General features: G+C 40.2%; 1 protein-coding gene across 1 annotated transcript in view; it reads right to left on the bottom strand.

The window, feature by feature from the left end:
• RB1 (RB transcriptional corepressor 1) overlaps positions 1 to 19965 on the bottom strand; it is a 65597-nt gene that overhangs the window by 33463 nt on the left and 12169 nt on the right. The window contains exons 8-17 of the mRNA XM_015851795.2: positions 19259 to 19407; positions 18200 to 18274; positions 16063 to 16172; positions 15151 to 15228; positions 12640 to 12727; positions 11911 to 12027; positions 11560 to 11616; positions 11446 to 11477; positions 11291 to 11367; positions 10910 to 11112 (exon numbers count right to left, since the gene is read on the bottom strand). Of these exons, the coding sequence (XP_015707281.1) occupies positions 10910 to 11112; positions 11291 to 11367; positions 11446 to 11477; positions 11560 to 11616; positions 11911 to 12027; positions 12640 to 12727; positions 15151 to 15228; positions 16063 to 16172; positions 18200 to 18274; positions 19259 to 19407 (986 nt within the window). The remainder of the gene's footprint in view (positions 1 to 10909; positions 11113 to 11290; positions 11368 to 11445; positions 11478 to 11559; positions 11617 to 11910; positions 12028 to 12639; positions 12728 to 15150; positions 15229 to 16062; positions 16173 to 18199; positions 18275 to 19258; positions 19408 to 19965) is intronic.

Below are 19965 nucleotides of genomic sequence, written 5' to 3'. Positions count from 1 at the left end.
ATTTGTTTATATTTCAACTTCAGCCAGCTTTAAACATCCACAGCATCCTGCAGCAAAAGGTTCACGTTAGGTACGTGTGGTGAGAAACCATTCTGCAGCAGCAGGTTTGTGTTGGGTGTTGTGGTGGGTAACAAAGCAAAACAAAACCACCACCTGGTTTAAATCCATTGTTTTCAGTACTACCTCCTAGTTTCTTTTGGAAAAGGCAAGGAGCATTTGATTGCCAGATGGTCTTTCTGTATCACTCCTCATTGTATACTCCGGTATCATGTCTAGCAAATGGCAAGTGGTTTTTTGGTTGCAACTGCAAACAGCACTGGAACCAGAGATGAGATTTTAGGAATTACGTGAAGAACTCTGGTAAAGCTACAGTGAACCCAGAGGTAATTTCAGAAATCCCACCTGACCATGGTAAATCCTGGCATTATTTATTCTTACAGGTTAATTCTTCAGGAGTTTTATCAATGACGAGCAGTGTCTTCATATTTTTCCAGCAGTAAATATAAGATTCTGAAACCTGGGCAGACTTGTAAGTCCTGACAATTTCCTTTAAGCATCACTGACAAAATGCAGAAGGATACATTTCAAAGCTACTGTGAAATTTAAATATAAAAAAATATATATATGTATTCAAATCAAATGCCTGGGCTGTACTTTGTATCCAGTTACCAGTGCTGAAAATGTTAAGTATAAAGACAAGTGACAATGACTGAATTAACGTGCTTTCAGAACACGCTCAATAGAGCTCATTGAAGATGGATATAAATCTAGAAAGCCATGCCAACAGTGTGATACTTCTGCAAGAAGTTGTAATGAGAAGTTTTCTCTTGTCCTCCAGTTCTGCTTTGGCACTGAAGTGCTCTGCAGCCTTTTGCATTTATCATCTCCCTCTGTCTCCTGCTTCCTTATACAACTGCTTACCAAATAAGCTCAGTCTTTCCTGCAAGAAAACTGATCGCAAAATTAAAACATATAAATAGACAGCATCTGTCTTCCTATAAAACTTATCATTTTGTTGGAAAACAAGCTCAGGACTAAGACTTCAAATCCTTCTCTTTATGAAGTGAGCCGTCTTCCTGCTCCAGTTAGAACAAAACTAGAAGAATTATTAAGAATTCTTTGTTTAAATATGAAAAAGCGAAGCACGAGGAATAACAAAGGGAAGCCTTCAGCAAAAAAGTTCCCAGCTTTTTATTAAGAGGCAGCTTTTCACAAGAATAACTTCCCACACACACAGCTCTAAGATGTGCCCTACCCTCATCTTTTTCAAACAGCGAGTTGATGCCTTAAAGAAAAAACATCTGAAAGACACCATTAACGGGAGGCACCAGGAATTAATGCCATTATCTGGGGAATAATATCAAGCCTGCTTCACATGAAAACAACTGCAGCCAGGCCCACTCTTTTGCTTTTCAGATGTGTTTTGCCAAAAGTGCTTCTTTATGAAAGGAAGTACAGATCATTATTGGAAAGTCTTCCTCCTGTAAAGCTGTGCCACATCAGATCTACTGATTCTTTGTCCTGGCAGGATATTTATAAAAGCAACTGTTGATGTAATAAGAAACTGTGAAAAAAAACAACCACCAAAATACCATCCTCGTGCTTGTTAAAGAGTGATAGTGGGCTAATTCACCGTTCACTGCAGCACTGAGAACTACACCTGACTGAAGTTACAAGCATTTATAATAACTAACTTTGGTGTTCTCATCAAATAATGAAGAAATGATTCTCATAGCACTGCAGGTGTCTCTTAACAGAGGAATGAGGTAGCAAAACACAATAAATGGAGAATAACGTCTAGATAAATCTGCCATTTTCAATCTAAGCAAAATTATCTGTAAGAAAACCAAATTCAGCAGCTTTTTTTGTCTGCTTGTCTACACAAGTTTCATTCACATGTCAGAAGCATTATCTACCGCATGCTCATAGCCTGTTTCACAAGCTTCTATGTGTGAAGTGCTTTAGAAAAATACCCTATCAACCAAAAAAACCAAACAAACGAACATCAAAACAGTTTGTTCTGTCTAGATAAGATCTACAAGTTCCTTTGGGCTACTCAAAGCTGGTCTGAAAGGAAGAACTAGCAGAGACAGATCACAGAATGGCCTGGGTTGGAAGGGACCTCAAGGACTATCAAGTTCCAATTCCCTGCCACAAGTAGGGCCACCAACCTCCACACTTAATACTAGACCAGGCTGCCCAGGGCCCCATCCAACCTTGGCCTTGAGCACCTCCAGGAACAGGGCATCCACAACCTCTCTGGGCAGCCTGTGCCAGCACCTCACCACTCACATAGTAAAGAAATATACCATGAATACAGCATGTCATGTGCAAGCAAACTCCCAAACTGGGAGGACAGGGTGACAGCAGGTCAGGGACTTCCCGGAGCCAAGTTCAGACAAGATATGGTTTTGACTGAGTGAGCCTGAAGTTGCTGTGTAGGGGTTGAAGCACACAGGTCCAGACGTTATCTCTAATCACAAATGCACCACAGGCCTTTGGCAGCTTGTTCTTCTCTCATCCAGTCTGACAAGCAAACCCAATCTGACCAAAAAGCTCCAACAAAACACAGGCAAATCACCTTCCTGAAGGACTGGGGCTATGAACACTACGTATACTCAACAGGTGTCATCAGAGTGGGATCCTCATCACAGATAAAGACTTTGTATTATTGGAAAATTACTGTAAGGTGCACACAATGATGCATAATAAATACCATATATTTACACAGCATAATAGAGGTAAGCACCTGTTTGGCCTACAAAAAAAACACACAACAAACAGAACACACCATTCATATATGCATGCAATAACTCACAGAAAATACGAGTGGGAAGAAAAAACCTCTTTCTAACGACATGTTATGTGGTAATTTGAGTTTGACGAGATACCATCAGCCCCTTGAGAGCTTGAAAACTGAGCATACAGATGGAAAAAAAAGACATTCAAATGGTTATTTTATGTACTTTGCTTACTAATGAGAACAAAACTATCTCCTGTAGAAAAGTGAACTATGGGATGGCTCAAAGGACACAGAAATAAGGATAGAAAGAGCAGTGTCAGCTTCTGATAACTATGGAAGACCGTGACTCACATAAAACACGCAAGCCAAGAAAATCTCTGTTCTACCAAATGACAAAACATTTACAAAACTACAAAGATTGAGAGCATAACCCTGTCCAAGTTGGGAGCAGCAGGGACACAGCTGCAGAATTTAATCCGTGTATTATTTACTCCTGCATTCTATGTGACAGCACCATTACATTTCCCCCAGTTTAGCCAGAGTTTACAACATTGAGCATCTCTGTGAATTTTAATGTATTTTTCCTCATGGGCAACCTTTAAAAATCTCAGCAAAGTCACAGAATTTCTGAGCTGGAAGGGACCTGAAAAGATCAAGTCCAACTCCCCTGCTAAAGAAGGTACCCTACAATAGGTCACACAGGTAAGCATCCAGATGGACACACAAGTCACAGAATCACAGAATGACCCGGGTTGGAAGGGACCTCAAGGATCATGTAGTTCCAACCCCCCTGCCTGGCAGGGCCACCAAACATACACATTTACAGGACAGGGCTCTGTCCAACCTGGCCTTGAACACCTCCAAGGACGGGGCATCCACAACCTCCCTGGACAGTCATTGCAGTGCGTATACTGTGGTGCTGCAGATTGAAGGACTTAAGTTCACACTACCTAGAAATAGTACAACTGAAAAGCAATGATTCCCAGAAAGCTATTTCACTTTTTCTGGTTAAAACATTACTAGTAATCGGGGCAACCTTAAGGGGGGGAAACACAAAAACAAAACCACTAAAAAGCATGGTGTGATGTTAACCAAGTCTTACTTCTGTGGCTACAACTGCATAGGGATCACAACAGTCAGAGCAGGGTATCTGCATACTGCAACAAATCAAGCTGCAAGCTGCATGGGGCACAAACCCAGCTTGCTATTGCAGCTGTAGTTGAGTCAGACTGTCACCTAACCCCTGCTTCTGGAGCCGCAAGGTTATGGTACGCAGCTCATTTAGTTGCACATGGTTTTCATAAAGAGAAACCACAAGCGTCAGTGCGAAATGCAGCCCAGTAGCCACCTCTACACTTTAAGGCAGTAGATGAAGTAGAGAAAAACTGAAATCTTTGTTCAGGAACAGCGTTCAAACTTCAGAGAATGAGAACATTGCATAGCTGCTATGTCTTAGGTAATCCCTTTGGCCATGTTTGTACTTGAATCTAAATTGCATCTTAAGGGTTGGGCTGCTTTGGTATTACTGCGACAGATAAATCCATTAATACGGTGCTAGCATAACCAATACTTCCCAACCCTAGTGAGCACTTCATACCCTTTTTAAGGGCCTTCAAGGATTGAGCATTTTACCAATATGGACAAAAACAGGAGATGCAAGACCTCAGCTTTAGGTGTCCTGGTTTTTATTCCAGTAGCCTAGAGGATTTAGCTGGATGGGAACACCCAAGCATGAATAACAGCTTGAGTCATCCTCACGATACATAGGAGTGGCAGAGCAGATTTTCAAAGTGATGGTGCAGACACTGGAGTGAAGATTACCATTAAACTGTCTTCCTGGTTTTTCAGTTTGCCTTCAGCTGGTGAGGCAAGTTTCAAGCCTATAAAAGCACAGCATTAGTTTCTATAGAAGACAACGCTTTAGATTGCTAGAAAGGTGAGAAAAACCACTTTTATATATGCATAGGTATATCACACAGTTATTAATGATTTTCTATATCTGCAAAAGCTAAAAAAGCATGTAATACAGACACATAATCATAGAATCATAGAATTACCCAGGTTGGAAAAGACCTTGAAGATCAAGTGCAACCACAGCCTAACCATAGTACACTAACTCTAACAACCCTCTGCTAAATCATATCCCTGAGCACCACAATATGGTATGGTATATATGGTATATACACACAAAAAGCAGCCATCTCACAGACTTCTAAGAATGTGCCCAGTATCATAAAGACAGGAATTCAGAAGCTCGTGTTTGGTTTGAAACCTGTAATTCAGCTTTTCCAGCCCCGACTGACACAACCGAAGCGTCAGAGCTGATTTTTAACCTTAAAAGCAAAATAAGCACATGCAACACAACCACTATGATTCCTTAGTGCTATCATGCCAACCAGCAGTGATGTCTCTCTGATCACACACACACTTTTGGAACATGCGGCATGATGCAACAAATATATTTAGTTTGTAGAGACAGGAAGCCTCAAATCAACTCTCAGTTCCTTCTTTAAGGTTAAAGTTGCAGCCTCCTAACACAACGTTAAGCATGACAAGCATGTGGGATGGCATCATTTGGTGGCATTTAGAGTTTTCAATCTTTAAGAAGAACCCTCAAAGGTTCAAAGGTAGAAATTACTGTCTATAACAGTGTTCACGGTGTATTTTGGGTATCTAAAATCCATAAGCTCACATCAGCCTTACCTTTATACACCAGTACAGCACACTAAGTCATCTCCTGCCACTGAGGAGCTGCCATTCTGGATAAGCCAAGTATTTTTGTGCCTATAGCAGCAACCAGATATTCCCACGCCCGAAGTCTTTGAAAGGTAAAATGTATCAGACGTGAAAAAAGAATATGTCTGACATAGATTGGATTTGCTGAGAAAAAGGCCAACTGCTGTGCAGGAACACGTACAGTTCTTGGAACCTGAAGGAGATGCGATGTGAGAATGTGTGACTCAGTGCCAGCGCTGAGGTCACTCCTGTGGTTGAATCCACATCTACCTTTGTAGTCGCTCACATAACGAGCCAGGGCCTGTCCTAAGGCCTGGAGGGCAAGCAGCAAAGCATGGCTTTCACCCACACAGTTGAAGCTTCCTCACCCAGTAATCCGTACCACCAGTAGAAAATAAGTCTGTGATCTGCATCATGCCCCATACCTTGCCTGGGCATTGCCCAGAACAGGGTTGACAAAGCCAGAACGAGCCAGGGAACAAGTCACCAGCAGAGCACTGCAGATGGCTGCCATGCAGTGCTCCAGCCTGAACCACAGCTTCTTTCAGGCAGTTCATATAAATACAGGCCCAAACTCCCTCTCTCACCATTTGGCCTTGCTTGGCTGCCCATCAGAAAGGTTTTAGGGTCAGTCTACTAATTCAACAGCACGTGATTTATCCAGTAACCTTTCATCCAAATTGTTGATGGTATTGGCCACTCCTATTTCTCCTTCCAACTTTAACAGGAATGACTTAAGATACTGAAGTCAAAGAGAAGTCGTCTTAACTGCATGCAGACATCTACCTCCAGAGGCAGAGGTATAAGACTTCAGACAAACCTAGCAGAAAGGATTGCTGAGAAGGTTCCATACCACCAGATAATGAGCTAACCTCCATTTCTAGATGTTTAGTTCCTCCTTACAAGGAGCACAGAAATCTAGCTTGAAACTGTATGCTGCATCTAAGAAACCAAGCACTGGAGTATGGGGAGCAGCACAATAACCCTGTCCTTGTGGAATCAAAGACTAGAGGCTGCATAGCTAAGCTTATCCACTACCACATACTAATGTGTACTTAACCTGTCCCTCCTTGCAGCTTTACCTCAACCTGGATTTGTCTAACAGCGTTTAAATAAATTTGAGACATGCTTGTTTAACGTTTGTCTCCATACTGCGTGATCAAAGTCGCTCTGCTGTTATTCCAGCTCAGGGAGTGTGTCATATTTATAACATAAATATATTCTCTGGGAATATGCTGTTTTCTTCAGGAAGGTAATTCTTCCACAATGAGCTGCATAATTTAAAGCCAACAGAAGCCTTTGCTGTAGGATGAGGCAGCTGAATACAAGCATTAACTACGTATTTAGTTGACAGATAGGTATTGCAAACATCAAATTATGTTAAATCTGTGATACGTGACAGAACAGCACTGCAAATATCATTGCAAATGCTGGCCAGTTGAAACCACACAGAAGGTGCACATAAAGGAGAAGAATTATGGAGCACAGAGTAGACAACACTACACTGAAGAAGTCACAGATCAGGCTAAGTCATGAGTGTCCAACCATTTGGTTTGCCTCTGCTGCACTGAGCGCAAGAGGAATTGTCCAGGGCCACATCTACGAAGGTTACTCTGAAACTAATTCCTCCTAATTATTTCCATGGAAACTACAGCAGATGGGAAGAGCACAATAACCAAACACTGTGAGTCTCACTCTGCTCACATCCAATGGTTGGTCTCCATAAACGTTCACCAAGTGTTGGTGAATGTCAGTGAGTGCCTCTCATTCCACATGGAGGAATTCAGTTGTTCAGTTGTTGACTGGCAGCACACCATCAAGTTCACTATCCTATTTCGGATTTTATTTTAACTCTTAAGAGGAACAACCTGGTAAGAGAAACCTTTAAAGAGGTTTATGGTGTCACCACCTATAGCGCAGTGCACTGCTTCAGTTCATCTGTCTCATGCACAACAAAACAAAACCTAGCACTCAAAATGAGACTGAGAGTGAACTCCATTTAGCCCAGCTCACAAGGCTGCAGGGATAAGCTTCCCCATTCCCTCTGGGCTGCTGTGGGCTGCAGAGGGCGATCCAGCGGTCTCCCATGTCTGTTAACCACAGAAGCTACCAGGTAACTTTATAAAACCATGGTCCTGCTAGGAATACCCTTTGGACTCTTCATGCTTACGTAGATGCACTAAAGTATGACTTCAGGTATGCCAAATATAATATAAAACTGCTCTGTTCATGGCTGAGAAGCCAGGAAACACAACCAGATGGATTTTCCTCCCTGGTTCTTCTGAATTCACTGCAGACAGCAGCAATGTGAAACATGCAGTGCAGCAGCTAACAGGGCTTTCTCAAAGGGAAACTCAAAGATCCAGGAATGCATTCATATAGCTTTAATCTGAGATATTCAAAACAATTCCTTTTTTAAACTGGCCACAAGAGATATCGATCTGATAGAAAAGTGTTTCTCATAGGAAACAGACCAACCATTCCAAGGTTTAAAATGTACTTATATCATCAATAAGGTGAAAATGAATCAAGGGGTACAGACACCTTTATTTTTGAGTCTGAAGTAATTTTAGGCCCTTTAAATCAAGTTACCAAATGTAAGTAGCACCCTAAATACTTCAATGAGATGAGGTACAAATGCTTTACAGTTAAATATACAGATAGTACGGTATACTTTATGAATAAAAAATATGTAGCAAATTGGTCTGAATATAATCTGCATCTGGAAGCAGCACAAATTCATTTGTGGATAACTTCTACTGGGATAAAAGGGGCTTCTAACTTCAGGGTTCATTTAAGATCTAAAGAAAATGCCATACTTTCTGCATGACTTAGTGTCAACATTTGCCCCTTTTCAGAATTAAGTATTATTGGGAAGAGTTTTCCATATTTTTCCACTATTTGGGGGTGGGGTTTTTTGGTTTGTTGTTTTTATGATTTCTTTTTTCCTTAATGGAAAAGAGCTGTTTGATCTCCTTCCTCATGTACAGACAACTAAATCAACTAGCAATGCAAAAAGCAATAAGCGTATTCATGATGACTAGCAAAGAAGCAATGTATTATCTTCAGTCTTTCACGTTTACTGCATATAGCTTCCAGTGTCAGATAAGGGTTAGATGAGCTCTTTAGATGAGTTTATCTTCAGAGAAATTATGTAAAGCATTCTTATGAAAACTCTCAAAACAAGTAAAACTACAATAAAATCAGCTATTCTCCCTTCAATTTCCCCATCCCTTCAAATTTCACATTATAGTCTTGCTTCCAAAAGCAGTCAGCAGAAGGAAGAAAAACTGGATTAACACAGACGATACACTTGACTTCCCAAGAGCAGACAAACCTCCTAATGAACCATTCTGCCTGCAATCACTTGTAAGACATGCATTATAACTAAGCATAAGTTACCTACCCATTCTGCTCCCTTATAGCATCTGGAGATAAGAGACATTTACAAAGTACACATCTCAACTTACATACCCTTTACTGAGGAAATTACTAATTAAGATTATACTTTTTTCATCTTGCACATCAGTACATGGAGACAGCATCCAGAGAATAAACCACAGAGGAATACAATAAATCACCCACTCATTCACTAGCTCAATCTTTTGAGGAAATCCAAAGCCTTTAGCAGACTTCTACCACTGAAATACTTCCTCCTTTTGCTTAACTGTTACCCTCGGGCCCTGTCGCTGTCACACAGAGCAGAGTTCAGCGCTGCCCCTCTGCTCCCTGTGAGGAGCTGCAGCCACCATCAGGCCTCCATCAGCTCCTCTGCTCTGTGCTGAGCACACCAAGGGACCTCAGCAGCCCCTCAGACCACTTGCCCTCCATACCCTTCACCATCTTTATAGCCGTCCTTTGGACACTAATTTCTTACAAACCCAAACTGCACCCGAGTACTTGAGGTAGTCTAAATCTAAATGTTAATTAACCAGCTAGCCTTAACAACATAGTAACTGTCAGTTATGTAAGTTATTTACTGTAATAGTAATTCTAGAGGGAAGGGAGGACCTCCTATGAGGAGGCCACAGAGTCACAGGGTAACTGTGGAGAGTAACAGTCCAGTTGCAGCCAGCACATAGCTGGCTGTCAGCACGTTACCCTCCATTTTTGAGAGCCCTGCTGTGCCCTCTAGTGATGAGCCTGCCTGTATCAAGGAGGAGGATGTTGGCTTAGCTGTGTTTTAAGTACAGGCCAAGCATTATATAAGAAGGGAACAAAGTAAGTGCTTTTGCAATTCTACAGATACCTACTGACAGCCTCTGAAATAAGCTGCATAAGCCACTCCAAGACAGTGCCAAACACCTCAGGCAACTCAAGACAACAGATTCAATACTGAAAACACTGTGTTTTGGATTCTCCAGTCTGAAAGCCCAAATCTGAATCAGATTATCTGCATGTTGTGCTTGGATTACTGAGTAGAAATTGGTAGATTAAAGCCTTCCTGCTCATGATTAAGCTGGAATCAAACCAGTCTGCATGAGGTGTCAGAAGCCATTTTCTGCTTGTGGAGAGTAAAATTTAAGTATTTGTATCTCTGTCATTACCCTCCAAGCATTAAAATTCTCAAATAAGCAAAGCATTCTTTAAACATTTTGAGCAAAGTTCTTCATCTTCTCTGCTACTATAAGCTCTGGTACAAAGCTCTCAATCTTCAAGTGCTTTCAGGCAGTCTTTTTCAAAGAAATTCTATGCATTCAGCAGCAGAGAGGCATGTGCATCTCACCAAGATCTAACCAAAATCATATACAAACTTGGTTCACAGTAGAATATCATATTAGTTATGCCATATAATGTTCTTTAAATTTCCCAGATCTACAAGATATCATATGGGTTCTTAAATGGTCACTTCATGTCATTCTGTCAGCAGCCTTTATAGTCTCCTGTTTTGTACCATTAATAGCATTTTTGGTACATAACTAATACACAGTATAAAGAAACAGCTGTTGACTTACGAAGATTCACCCTGAAACACAAAACCCAACCTGCCAGAATGCTTTTGATGCCATTCAAAAAAGTTGAAGGAATTTCAGTGCAAGTTACAATGAGAATTGGGATTTTAAATACTATTAACAATCACATCAGATGCACAATGCCTTACAGTCAAGCAGGACTAAAAACCAGATGAAGTTTAGAGATAAGTGCATAGAATGTACTGCCTTGTCTACTGGCACCAAAATACTGTGTATGGGCATTACTACTCTTAATATCCATGCCAGACTATTGAAAGATGCTGGCACATAATTCAGCAGTGCTAAGCTGATCTCTCTCTTTCTTCCCAAAACCTGAAGACACACTAAAGATCTTCTTTAGCTCTTTGCCAGAAACACATCTCAGCAAGACTTCAACTTCTTTTATATATCTAGGTGTATTTTTTTCTAGATTTGCATGTTATACAAGGACAAATAACTGCTTTAAAACATTACTTACAGATTGCCAAGCAAGAGATTCCATAATGCGATGTTCACAGCGTTCTAGATGCTTTATCATGTCCCTTGTTAGGCTTGGCTCCACTTTAATGAAACTTTCAATCACCTTGTAGAAGTCGAAAGCTTTTAAATCAAATACATTGAGAATCCACGGGAAAGACAAGTCTGTTTCGGTACTGGTACCATCACTTTGTGAAGCAGTTCCTGTAAGGGAAGCAGATTACGATTACCAAGAGCATTACATTCTTTCACTTCTCACATGTTTGGTATTTATTAAATCATTGCTAGTTTCCTTGCTATTTACTGCATTTTACATATTAGAATAAATAGCAATAATTCGCAATCACTAACAGTGCTCCTTAGCACTTTGGATTCAACTTACTGCCATATGTAGCCATGACAATTTCAAGAGCACACGCCAGAAGAGATGTGTGGAAGATGTTATCATTCAGAAGTTTGCTAAAGGGAAAACGAAATCATTAATACTTATCCCAAAAATAAAATAACAGGTAATAATGATCAGTGGTTGGTACGTACCTAAAATTGTGCACTGAGAGACGCTCTTCTTCCTGAGGTATATAAATGAAGCTTTGATTATTTTCAGCCATCAAAAATGCAATGCCAGTACACAGCTATCAGTACGAAACTTACCGACTTCAGCATAGACTCCATTACTCTGTAATACAGCCGTACTCCAAGCTGGTATCTCTATTAGAAAGGAGGGAAAAAAAAAAAAAAAAAAAAAAAAAGAAAGAAAAAAAATTAAGAATCCTATGTTTTTTGGCTTGCTTTTTTGTTTTTGCTTGCATTAGTATTAGCATAGCATTAACAAGAACCACTTGTTAATGCTATCTTTACAGAGCATTAAAAGAAAAGCATATCCATTCCTTGAAAAGATTAGTACTTTCTATTGTTAATCTGCACTGAAGACAAAGTAGTAAGTCAGGTCACACATTAGCTAGCATCAAGTTTATAACAAGTAATAATCAAAATGCTACTTACCTGTGAGCCAATCTCAGCACATCCCTGCCCAACTGCTTCAGCAAATTTCTTTTTGAAGATGTGTCCAAGGCTTTCCACTCTTTTCAGGATACTGTCTTCAGGGTTCACTGTGCAGTTCTAGTCAAGTACAGAAAAGAGGAGAGGGAAAGGAAAGGCAAGGAAAGTATTTTATTTCCAAACACCTCAATTAGTCCTGCTTGACCTTGTAGCATCTCTCTTAGTCACCTCATCAGCATAAATCAAAGTGGAGTATTTAAGGTATCATATATAATATTAGATTTATACATATATATATGCACATACATAATATAGAGTATATGATATATATATTGTTCATCCAATACATAACCAAGTATGTTACTGTCTTTCAAGTTAAAAATATCTTTAATTCTCTGACTGGGAACATAAGAGATCTTTACAAATATATCCTCCTCCTCTTTATGCCCTCTTCATATTTCTCTGTTTTTCCATCCAGTACATACATAAGCCTTAGTATTTAGTTCAGTAACAGAAAGATTTAAGGATCTACAAGTTTCCAGAGCACATCAGTTAAGATACAAATGTCTTCAAAAATAAAAGTAATTACATTTAAGCAATCCTAATTAAAATGTACTTGTTCAGAACTGTCTGTAATAAAGGAGTTACCAAATGCGTGAGATCTCTATGCGTAAGTCTTAAATGACTGTTAATTCCATGAATTTTTCACAAGTGTTTCTTCAAATCACTTACATTGAAATATGCAATGAGAGTATCTGATGGTTTATCAGTTGCTGAGTTCAAAATCATCATCAATTGCTGAATAGTATTCATTGCAGCCCTGAAAAATACAAAAAAATACCCATTAATAATACAAAAGAATAGTGAATTAAGATGATTTTTGTTTCAATTCTTAAGTTCATAGGTACAGTAAGAAAGAAGTGTTGAAATATAGCACTTGCCATCTATTCATGAGACAACACAGTCTTTTTAAAGTAATGTTGCTTCATTTAAAAAAGAAAAAGCACAACTTTGAGAGGTAGAGCTTCAGATGTTCCCATTTGGGTATGGCATGAGAATATTAGAGAGGGAACATTAGAGAATATCAGAGGGCTAGAGCACCTCTCCTATGAGAAAAGGCTGGAAGAACTGGGCTTGTTTAGCTTGGAGAAGAGCAGGCTCCAGGGAGACCTCATTGTGGCCTTCCAATACTTGAAGGGAACATATAAACAGGAGGGGGAATGGGTGGACAGGGGAATGACAGGACAAGGGGGAATGGTTTTAAACTGAGACAGGGGAGGTTTAGGTTAGACATTAGGAGGAAGTTTTTCACTCAGATGGTGGTGACGCACTGGAACAGGTTGCCCAAGGAGGCTGTGGATGCCCCATCCCTGGAGGCATTCAAGACCAGGCTGGATGTGGCTCTGAGCAGCCTGGGCTGGTGGTTGGCGACCCTGTACATAGCAGGGGGGTTGAAACTACAAGATCATTGCAGTCCTTTTCAGTCCTGGCCATTCTATGATTCTATTCTTCATAGACTTCCTATTCTGTACTGGTGATCAAAGGTTTACTGCCATCTAGTGACAGCCCCATGCTTTATTAAAAACAGGTTGCTACAGCCACAGTCACTGCTGATTAACAAGCCTCCACTTGGACTGCCTTAAGCAGCAGCATTTTTTGAATACATGGGGAAATCTGGATAAAGCGAACGTGAATGTCAGCCTCACCTTGAGAACTGCATGCAGCTCTGTATAGAAAGGACATAAAACAATTGGGGAGTATCCAAAGGAGGGCTACAAAGACGATTTGCTCAGTTCAGAGAGGAGGAGCTGAGGGGAGGCCTGATGGTGGCTGCAGCTCCTCACAGAGAGTGGTGGGGCAGCGCTGAGCTCTGCTCTGTGTGACAGCACCAAGGGAAGGGTGTGGAGCTGTGTCAGGGGAGGGTCGGGGCAGGGGTTAAGAAAATTTTCTTCACCAGAGTGTGGTCAGGCACTGGAACAGGCTGCCCAGGGCAGTGGGCACGGAGCTGCTGGACATCGAGGAGCGCATTCGGACAGCACTCTCAGACATAGGGTATGATTGTTGAGCGATGCTGTGTGGAGTCAGGGGTGGGACTCAGTGATCCTTATGGGTCCCTTCCTACTCAGGTGATTCTATGATCAGTGTTTGTTTAGCACATTTCAAATTCTTAATGTAGAAACCCGTTACTTCTGGACTTTAATAAAGATTTCCACAGCAAGAATTTAATGCCATGAAAATGTTTGGTTAATAGAGGTTTTTTTCTTTAAGCAAGTGTAACCAAAAATATTAGTAACAAGCTATTTGTGAAGAACAGCCTTTGTTGTCAATGACTTTCTCGTTAAATGCAACTGAAGTCAAGACAGTATGTAGTGTATTTTGCACAGATGCAGGGTCCACTTCATTGTTTCAAAAGCACATAGACGCTGTAGAAGTTTACTGCTTCCTTTATAAACAAAGCAAAATTATTTTAGGTAATTTGAGAATGAGAGAAATTAAAATACTATGCCTACCTACGCGACCTATCGTAGGGAACCTGCTTTAGCAGGGGAGTTGGACTTGATCTCTTGAAGCCCCATCCAACCCCTGTAATTCTGTGACTCTTGCAGTTCTTCTGTACTGGACTACAATCAATACCCCGTTTCTACCATATCTGTTTATTTCCCCCAACAGACCAGAATATGTTAGTACTCAAATGTTAATCTTCCTAAATAGAAAGGTAAGAACACTTGAAAGAAAAGACCATCAGAGAAGAAATGCACGTGCATATACAGTTTTGTATAGGGAAACATAGGTATGAAGATGCAGAGCTAGAATGAAGACAGAAAAGATGAGAATATCACTTACAGAAGTACTAGCTTGAAAGTATAAACTTGCATTGTCATATTAACAAATGCAGTGAACTATTTTATACATACCATATGCTAGAGTTCAGTAACACCCTATGCTTTCCAACAGCTTAACCAGGAACTGAAGACTCTAGGCATCCCTAAGTACATGCTCACTACTCGTTAGTAAGCAGAACTAGGTTCTGTCTTTTACAAACAAACAAATAGTGTCTGGATAGGGAGCTAGGAGATATGGTTTAGGGGTTTTCTGTCAGTATGGTAAAGGGGGGATGGTTGGACTAGATGTTCTTATAGGTTCTTTCCAACCTTGTGATTCTATGATTCTATGAAATACCTACACTTGGGGTATTCCAAGTTAGAATAAACACGCAACACAGCTCAAGTGAAAAATTCATACCGAACAGGAGTCTGTGGAAGGACATGATTCACCTCCTCATCTGGAATATTTTTTTGTGGTGTTCTTTCCAACTGTGAGCTACAGAAATGGAAAATAAGCTTATGAAGCATTAAAGTAATTACAAAAAATATGCTTTCTGCAAAAAGCTTATTGGTCAGCACCAAAAACAAAGTTCTGAAACATTTATGAAGATCTAGAACAATGTAATTCATATTGCTAAGGAGATCTCATTTGAATAGGATGTAGGGCTAGATGACCTCCAAAGCCAGGCTCTGTCAGTGGTACCCCAGTGCCAAGACAGGAGGTTATGGATATAAACAGGAGCACAGGAGGTTCCCTTTGAACACCAGGATCACTTCTGTGCTGTGCAGGTGACGCAGCACTGACACAGGCTGCCAAAGGCTGTGGGGTCTTAGGTATCTTCCAGAGTTGGCTGAATGTGGCCCTGGGCACTGTGTTCTGGCTGTCTCTGCTGGAGCAGGTGGACCTAGATGGCCCTAACAGCCTCAGCCATTTTGTAGTTCTGTATTACATACAGAGTGCACTCCCAGCAGGCAGCTTGCATACACCACAGCCAGTTTTAGGAAGGAGTATGACAGCAAGGACCCAGCTGGCCCCAGAGCCACAACACGTTCTTGGACGTAACAACTAGCATGTAGCCTCCTTCTCTTTGTGATTCCTTGGACTACAGAGGCTTGCACAAAAACAGTTTTCACATTATTTTAGCTAGACAAGCAACAGCTTGTTTTCTGATTATTTAAGCTGTGATATAAAGCAATGATAGTGATGCCAAAAATATCTTAGCTGAAGTACAAACATAAGATATCAACAGGATGCAAAGATCATTTAGAGCACAGATCTATGAATCCACACTTTCTACTATAAACCAAAAGCAGTAGGTGAAAATGTTACCATGCTATCACATCAGGCTGTAGAGTTTCATCATGATCCAGAAATAATCTTGCATCTATATCTTTGTTTTTGAGATAAAGCTCATCATATTGTTTTGAGAGAACGTCGACCTTGAAAAATATTTAAAAAAACAAACATTTAATAGGAACAAATTTACCGACAATTTACTGAATAAAATAATCTACTACTACCTCATCAATAGAAATGAATACAATGCTGAAACTCAGAGTAAACTTGGAACCCACAAAGTCACTTTTTATACAAAAAGCTGAAGCACAACCAGAGGAAAAACTATTGTTCCCACGTTCAAACAAAGATAGTCTTTTAAAAGAGAAAACAATCCAAGATCATGAGACCTCTCTGAAGATATACAGCTCTTCATACTGTAAAAGAGCTACAAATATTTGGAGTAGAAGGTGTAGACTTGCAAATCAAACTAAGGTTTCCAAGCTTTTCAGTCTTTCCTTCCAGGAAAAAAAGTGTCTCCAAGGACAAGAAATGTCAAACGAGTGTCCTTTGAACAGCTGCTACACAACCCACCAGGCCTCCAACACTGCTGGTGTGGAGATGAAAGCCTGATACCACCCTCCACTTCCAAGTCTGCTGTTGTGCTCCTGCAGGAGCAGTCAGTCATCTCCATTATCCGTTCCCCAGACTCAAACACAGCACATGATGCTGCACTTTGGCATATTCCAGCTACAGACAGGCTACAGTGCATAAGAAACCAAATGAGTCACGTAACAGTCCCAAGCAAAAGCAAGCTTCAGGCATCTCCACAGCTTTACTCCTCATCCCTTCCTTTTATCTTTGCCAAACAAAACTGCACCGAATTGATTTGACTTGATGAGAAGTTTGCTATTAGATTTCTTTAAATTCCTATCACCTCTAATTTTTTCATTAGGAAACATTCATTATCTTTTCATTATCTTCCTAATGGCTTACATGTTCTTTTTGTCTGAACTATTTCAGTGTTCTATTAACTCCTGTATACTTCAGATTCTTTCACTGCAAAAAACAACTGCTCCTAGACCAAACTGCTCTGCTGTGCTAACTAGGAAGAAATCACCAGTCAAGAAGACAAGTTTTCAGTCAATTCATCCATTAGTTCATAAAGCCTGACCATCAAGCATGCAGCGAAGACAACTGAAATACTAACAGCAAGTGCCAAAAGCTTTTTATTGTTTTGGAAACAACATTAAACTTTAATAGAACCTCAGTGGGCTTTTGTTGGTTTTGTTTGTTTGGGGGGTTTTGTTTGTTTTTAATGAAAATCATCTCATATTAATAGCAGTTGTACCAAGTAACTCAGTTATGACTGACACGGATTGACTACCTCTGCAGAAAGACTTGTGATACAGGACATCTTTTCACATAACATATCATAGATTATTCTATCAGCAGTCTTAGACTACTGTTTTGATGCTATGCTAAATTGTGCAGCACTAATTGGCTAATAAGCTTTGTAATGATCCTTGCATGGTAGTTCATACAGGGCTTCCAAACTATGCCTACCCACGTATAAAACCTCATCTGTCTGCTTATCTAGAACATGATATTGCATTGACCCCTAAAATTCATATTGAAAAAGATTAAGATATTTAGTGGGTCCTGTATTATATTTCCTACCCAAGATACTGTGAAACTGAACAGAAGATACACTTGGCATTCCTATTGTCACAGTTGTCTTTTCTCATATTACCACAGCTAAACCTACTCCTTAAAGAATAATGCACATAATTACTTTACAAGAGGCTACCTACTAAAGCTTACTCTTGCATACAGCTGCATACAGGAAGATCAAGTGCATCTATAGACTGAACTTTAGAGATTTGACATTGTTATGGTTCTAACTTAGATTAATGGCTTCACTAAGATCATACATATTCAAATCTTATTTCATGCTTTGCTTTGAAAAAAAACACTATCTCAATCTCAGGAAATTCACTTATTAGATTCAATTACAAATAATCCACGAATCCTGGAACGCTGTTAAGTTACATTCCTGAAAAACAATGTGTTTTTGCTATGTTATTTCAGAAGAGCCTATTAGAACTTTAATAACTTAAAAAGTGAAGCTTAAGCAAACTGGGGTCAAGTCAAGCACTGTTGTTAAACTACCTTAAATTACTTCAATTACCTCTGGTAATCCATTTGAGGCTACACCAAGAGAATTCAAGAAGGGAATAAAGCTTGTGAAATACACATTTTTTACCTACAAATAAGAAAAAGAACAACATTAACAATGTATAGAGGCAGGCATGCATATCCTGCTTTCATGTTTCAAAATCTCCCTCCAGACCAGGTTGCTCAAATCACCATCCAGCCTGGCCTTGAATGCCTACAGGGAGGGGGCATCCACAGCCTGTCTGGGCAACCTGCTCCAGTGTCTCACCACCCTCACAGTAAAGAATTTCTTTCTAATATTTAGTCTAAATCTACCCTCTTCCACTTTGAAACCATTTCCTCTCATTCTATTGCTACGTGCCCTTATAAAAAGTCCCTCCCCTAACTTTCCCATAGCCCCCCTACAGGTACTGGAAGACCACTTTAAGCTCCCCTTGGAGCCTTCTCTGTTCTAGGCTGAAGAGCCCCAACTCCCTCAGTCCATCCTCATAATGGAGATGCTCCAGCCCTCTGATCATCTCTGTGGCCCTCCTCTGGATCCACTCCAAATGTAAGCATTCAGCATACTATCCACGGCTGGAAATAAAATGGGAAGGAATTTACCCACTTTTCAGCCTCTTTCTTCTAGTCATCTGCTCAGATATTCAGAAATAAAGTCATTTTCACACAGAAAGATATTTATCAGCAGAGAAAAAGGCGAATGAGGCCTTCAAGATCCCACACAGGAGTGCATTAGTAGCAGTTATTTTCATATTGTGAGATACAGCTGTGACCCCCCATCAGAGCAGGTCTGCATCCACATACCAGACATTGGATCAGTATGAAATTTAACACAGCATTCTTCACAGTTTACCTTAGCAAGGAAACTCATCACCCACATCATAAGAAGGGACTTAATTTTGTTAACCTACCTACTAGAGAACTGTAGAATGGCACAATACCTTCACTATTGAACTTGAGAGAATAATTAGTAAACACAAGCAGTCTTTTAAAACCGAAATGCTTAAATAAGCACATATCCCAGTAGGGGTTTAGCAGCAAGATCCAACATATATTAAAACACAGGCATTACCTCATCTAAATTACAATCATGCTCTTTACAAAGGATTTCAATAACTTTTGTATCTGTATCAATTTGCTTTGAAGCGCGTGCATTCCTGTTCTGACCTCTTCGTGGGGTTCGAGTTGAACCATTAGCAGTCAGTGCAGTCACAGCAGACTCTGAAAAGACAAGCAGAACCATCACAAGTTTACATTCATCTTAAGGAAAAACAACTACGGTAACTTCATAGATTTAAATATTTATGACTTCTCAGGCAGTCTTAAATCTTTCCCTTTTCATCTCTTCAGCTGGGTAAGCAACCTCCATTACAAAAACTTCTACAAAAAAATACCAATTTTTCAACTCCTTTATCAGTATCTGGACATTCTGTTTTTACAAGTATTCAGTGCCACTTAATAGCACTTTTTAGAAGCAGCTGTGAATAAGCAGCTGCTCTACTGCTTACTTCAAATGAGGTAAAAATGTTGCATTTTCACAGAATCATAGAATGACCTGGGTTGAAAAGGACCACAATGATCATCCAGTTTCAACCCCCTGCTATGTGCAGGGTCACCAACCACCAGCCCAGGCTGCCCAGAGCCACATCCAGCCTGGCCTTGAATGCCTGCAGGGATGGGGCATCCACAGCCTCCTTGGGCAACCTGTTCCAGTGCAGATGGCCTCAATATCATCACCTTGAAATATCCAAATTATATTAACATGATAATACAATTACA

Source organism: Coturnix japonica, chromosome 1, assembly GCF_001577835.2.
Source record: "Coturnix japonica isolate 7356 chromosome 1, Coturnix japonica 2.1, whole genome shotgun sequence".
Taxonomy (NCBI): domain Eukaryota; kingdom Metazoa; phylum Chordata; class Aves; order Galliformes; family Phasianidae; genus Coturnix; species Coturnix japonica.
This window is presented reverse-complemented; position numbering and strand designations above follow the sequence as displayed.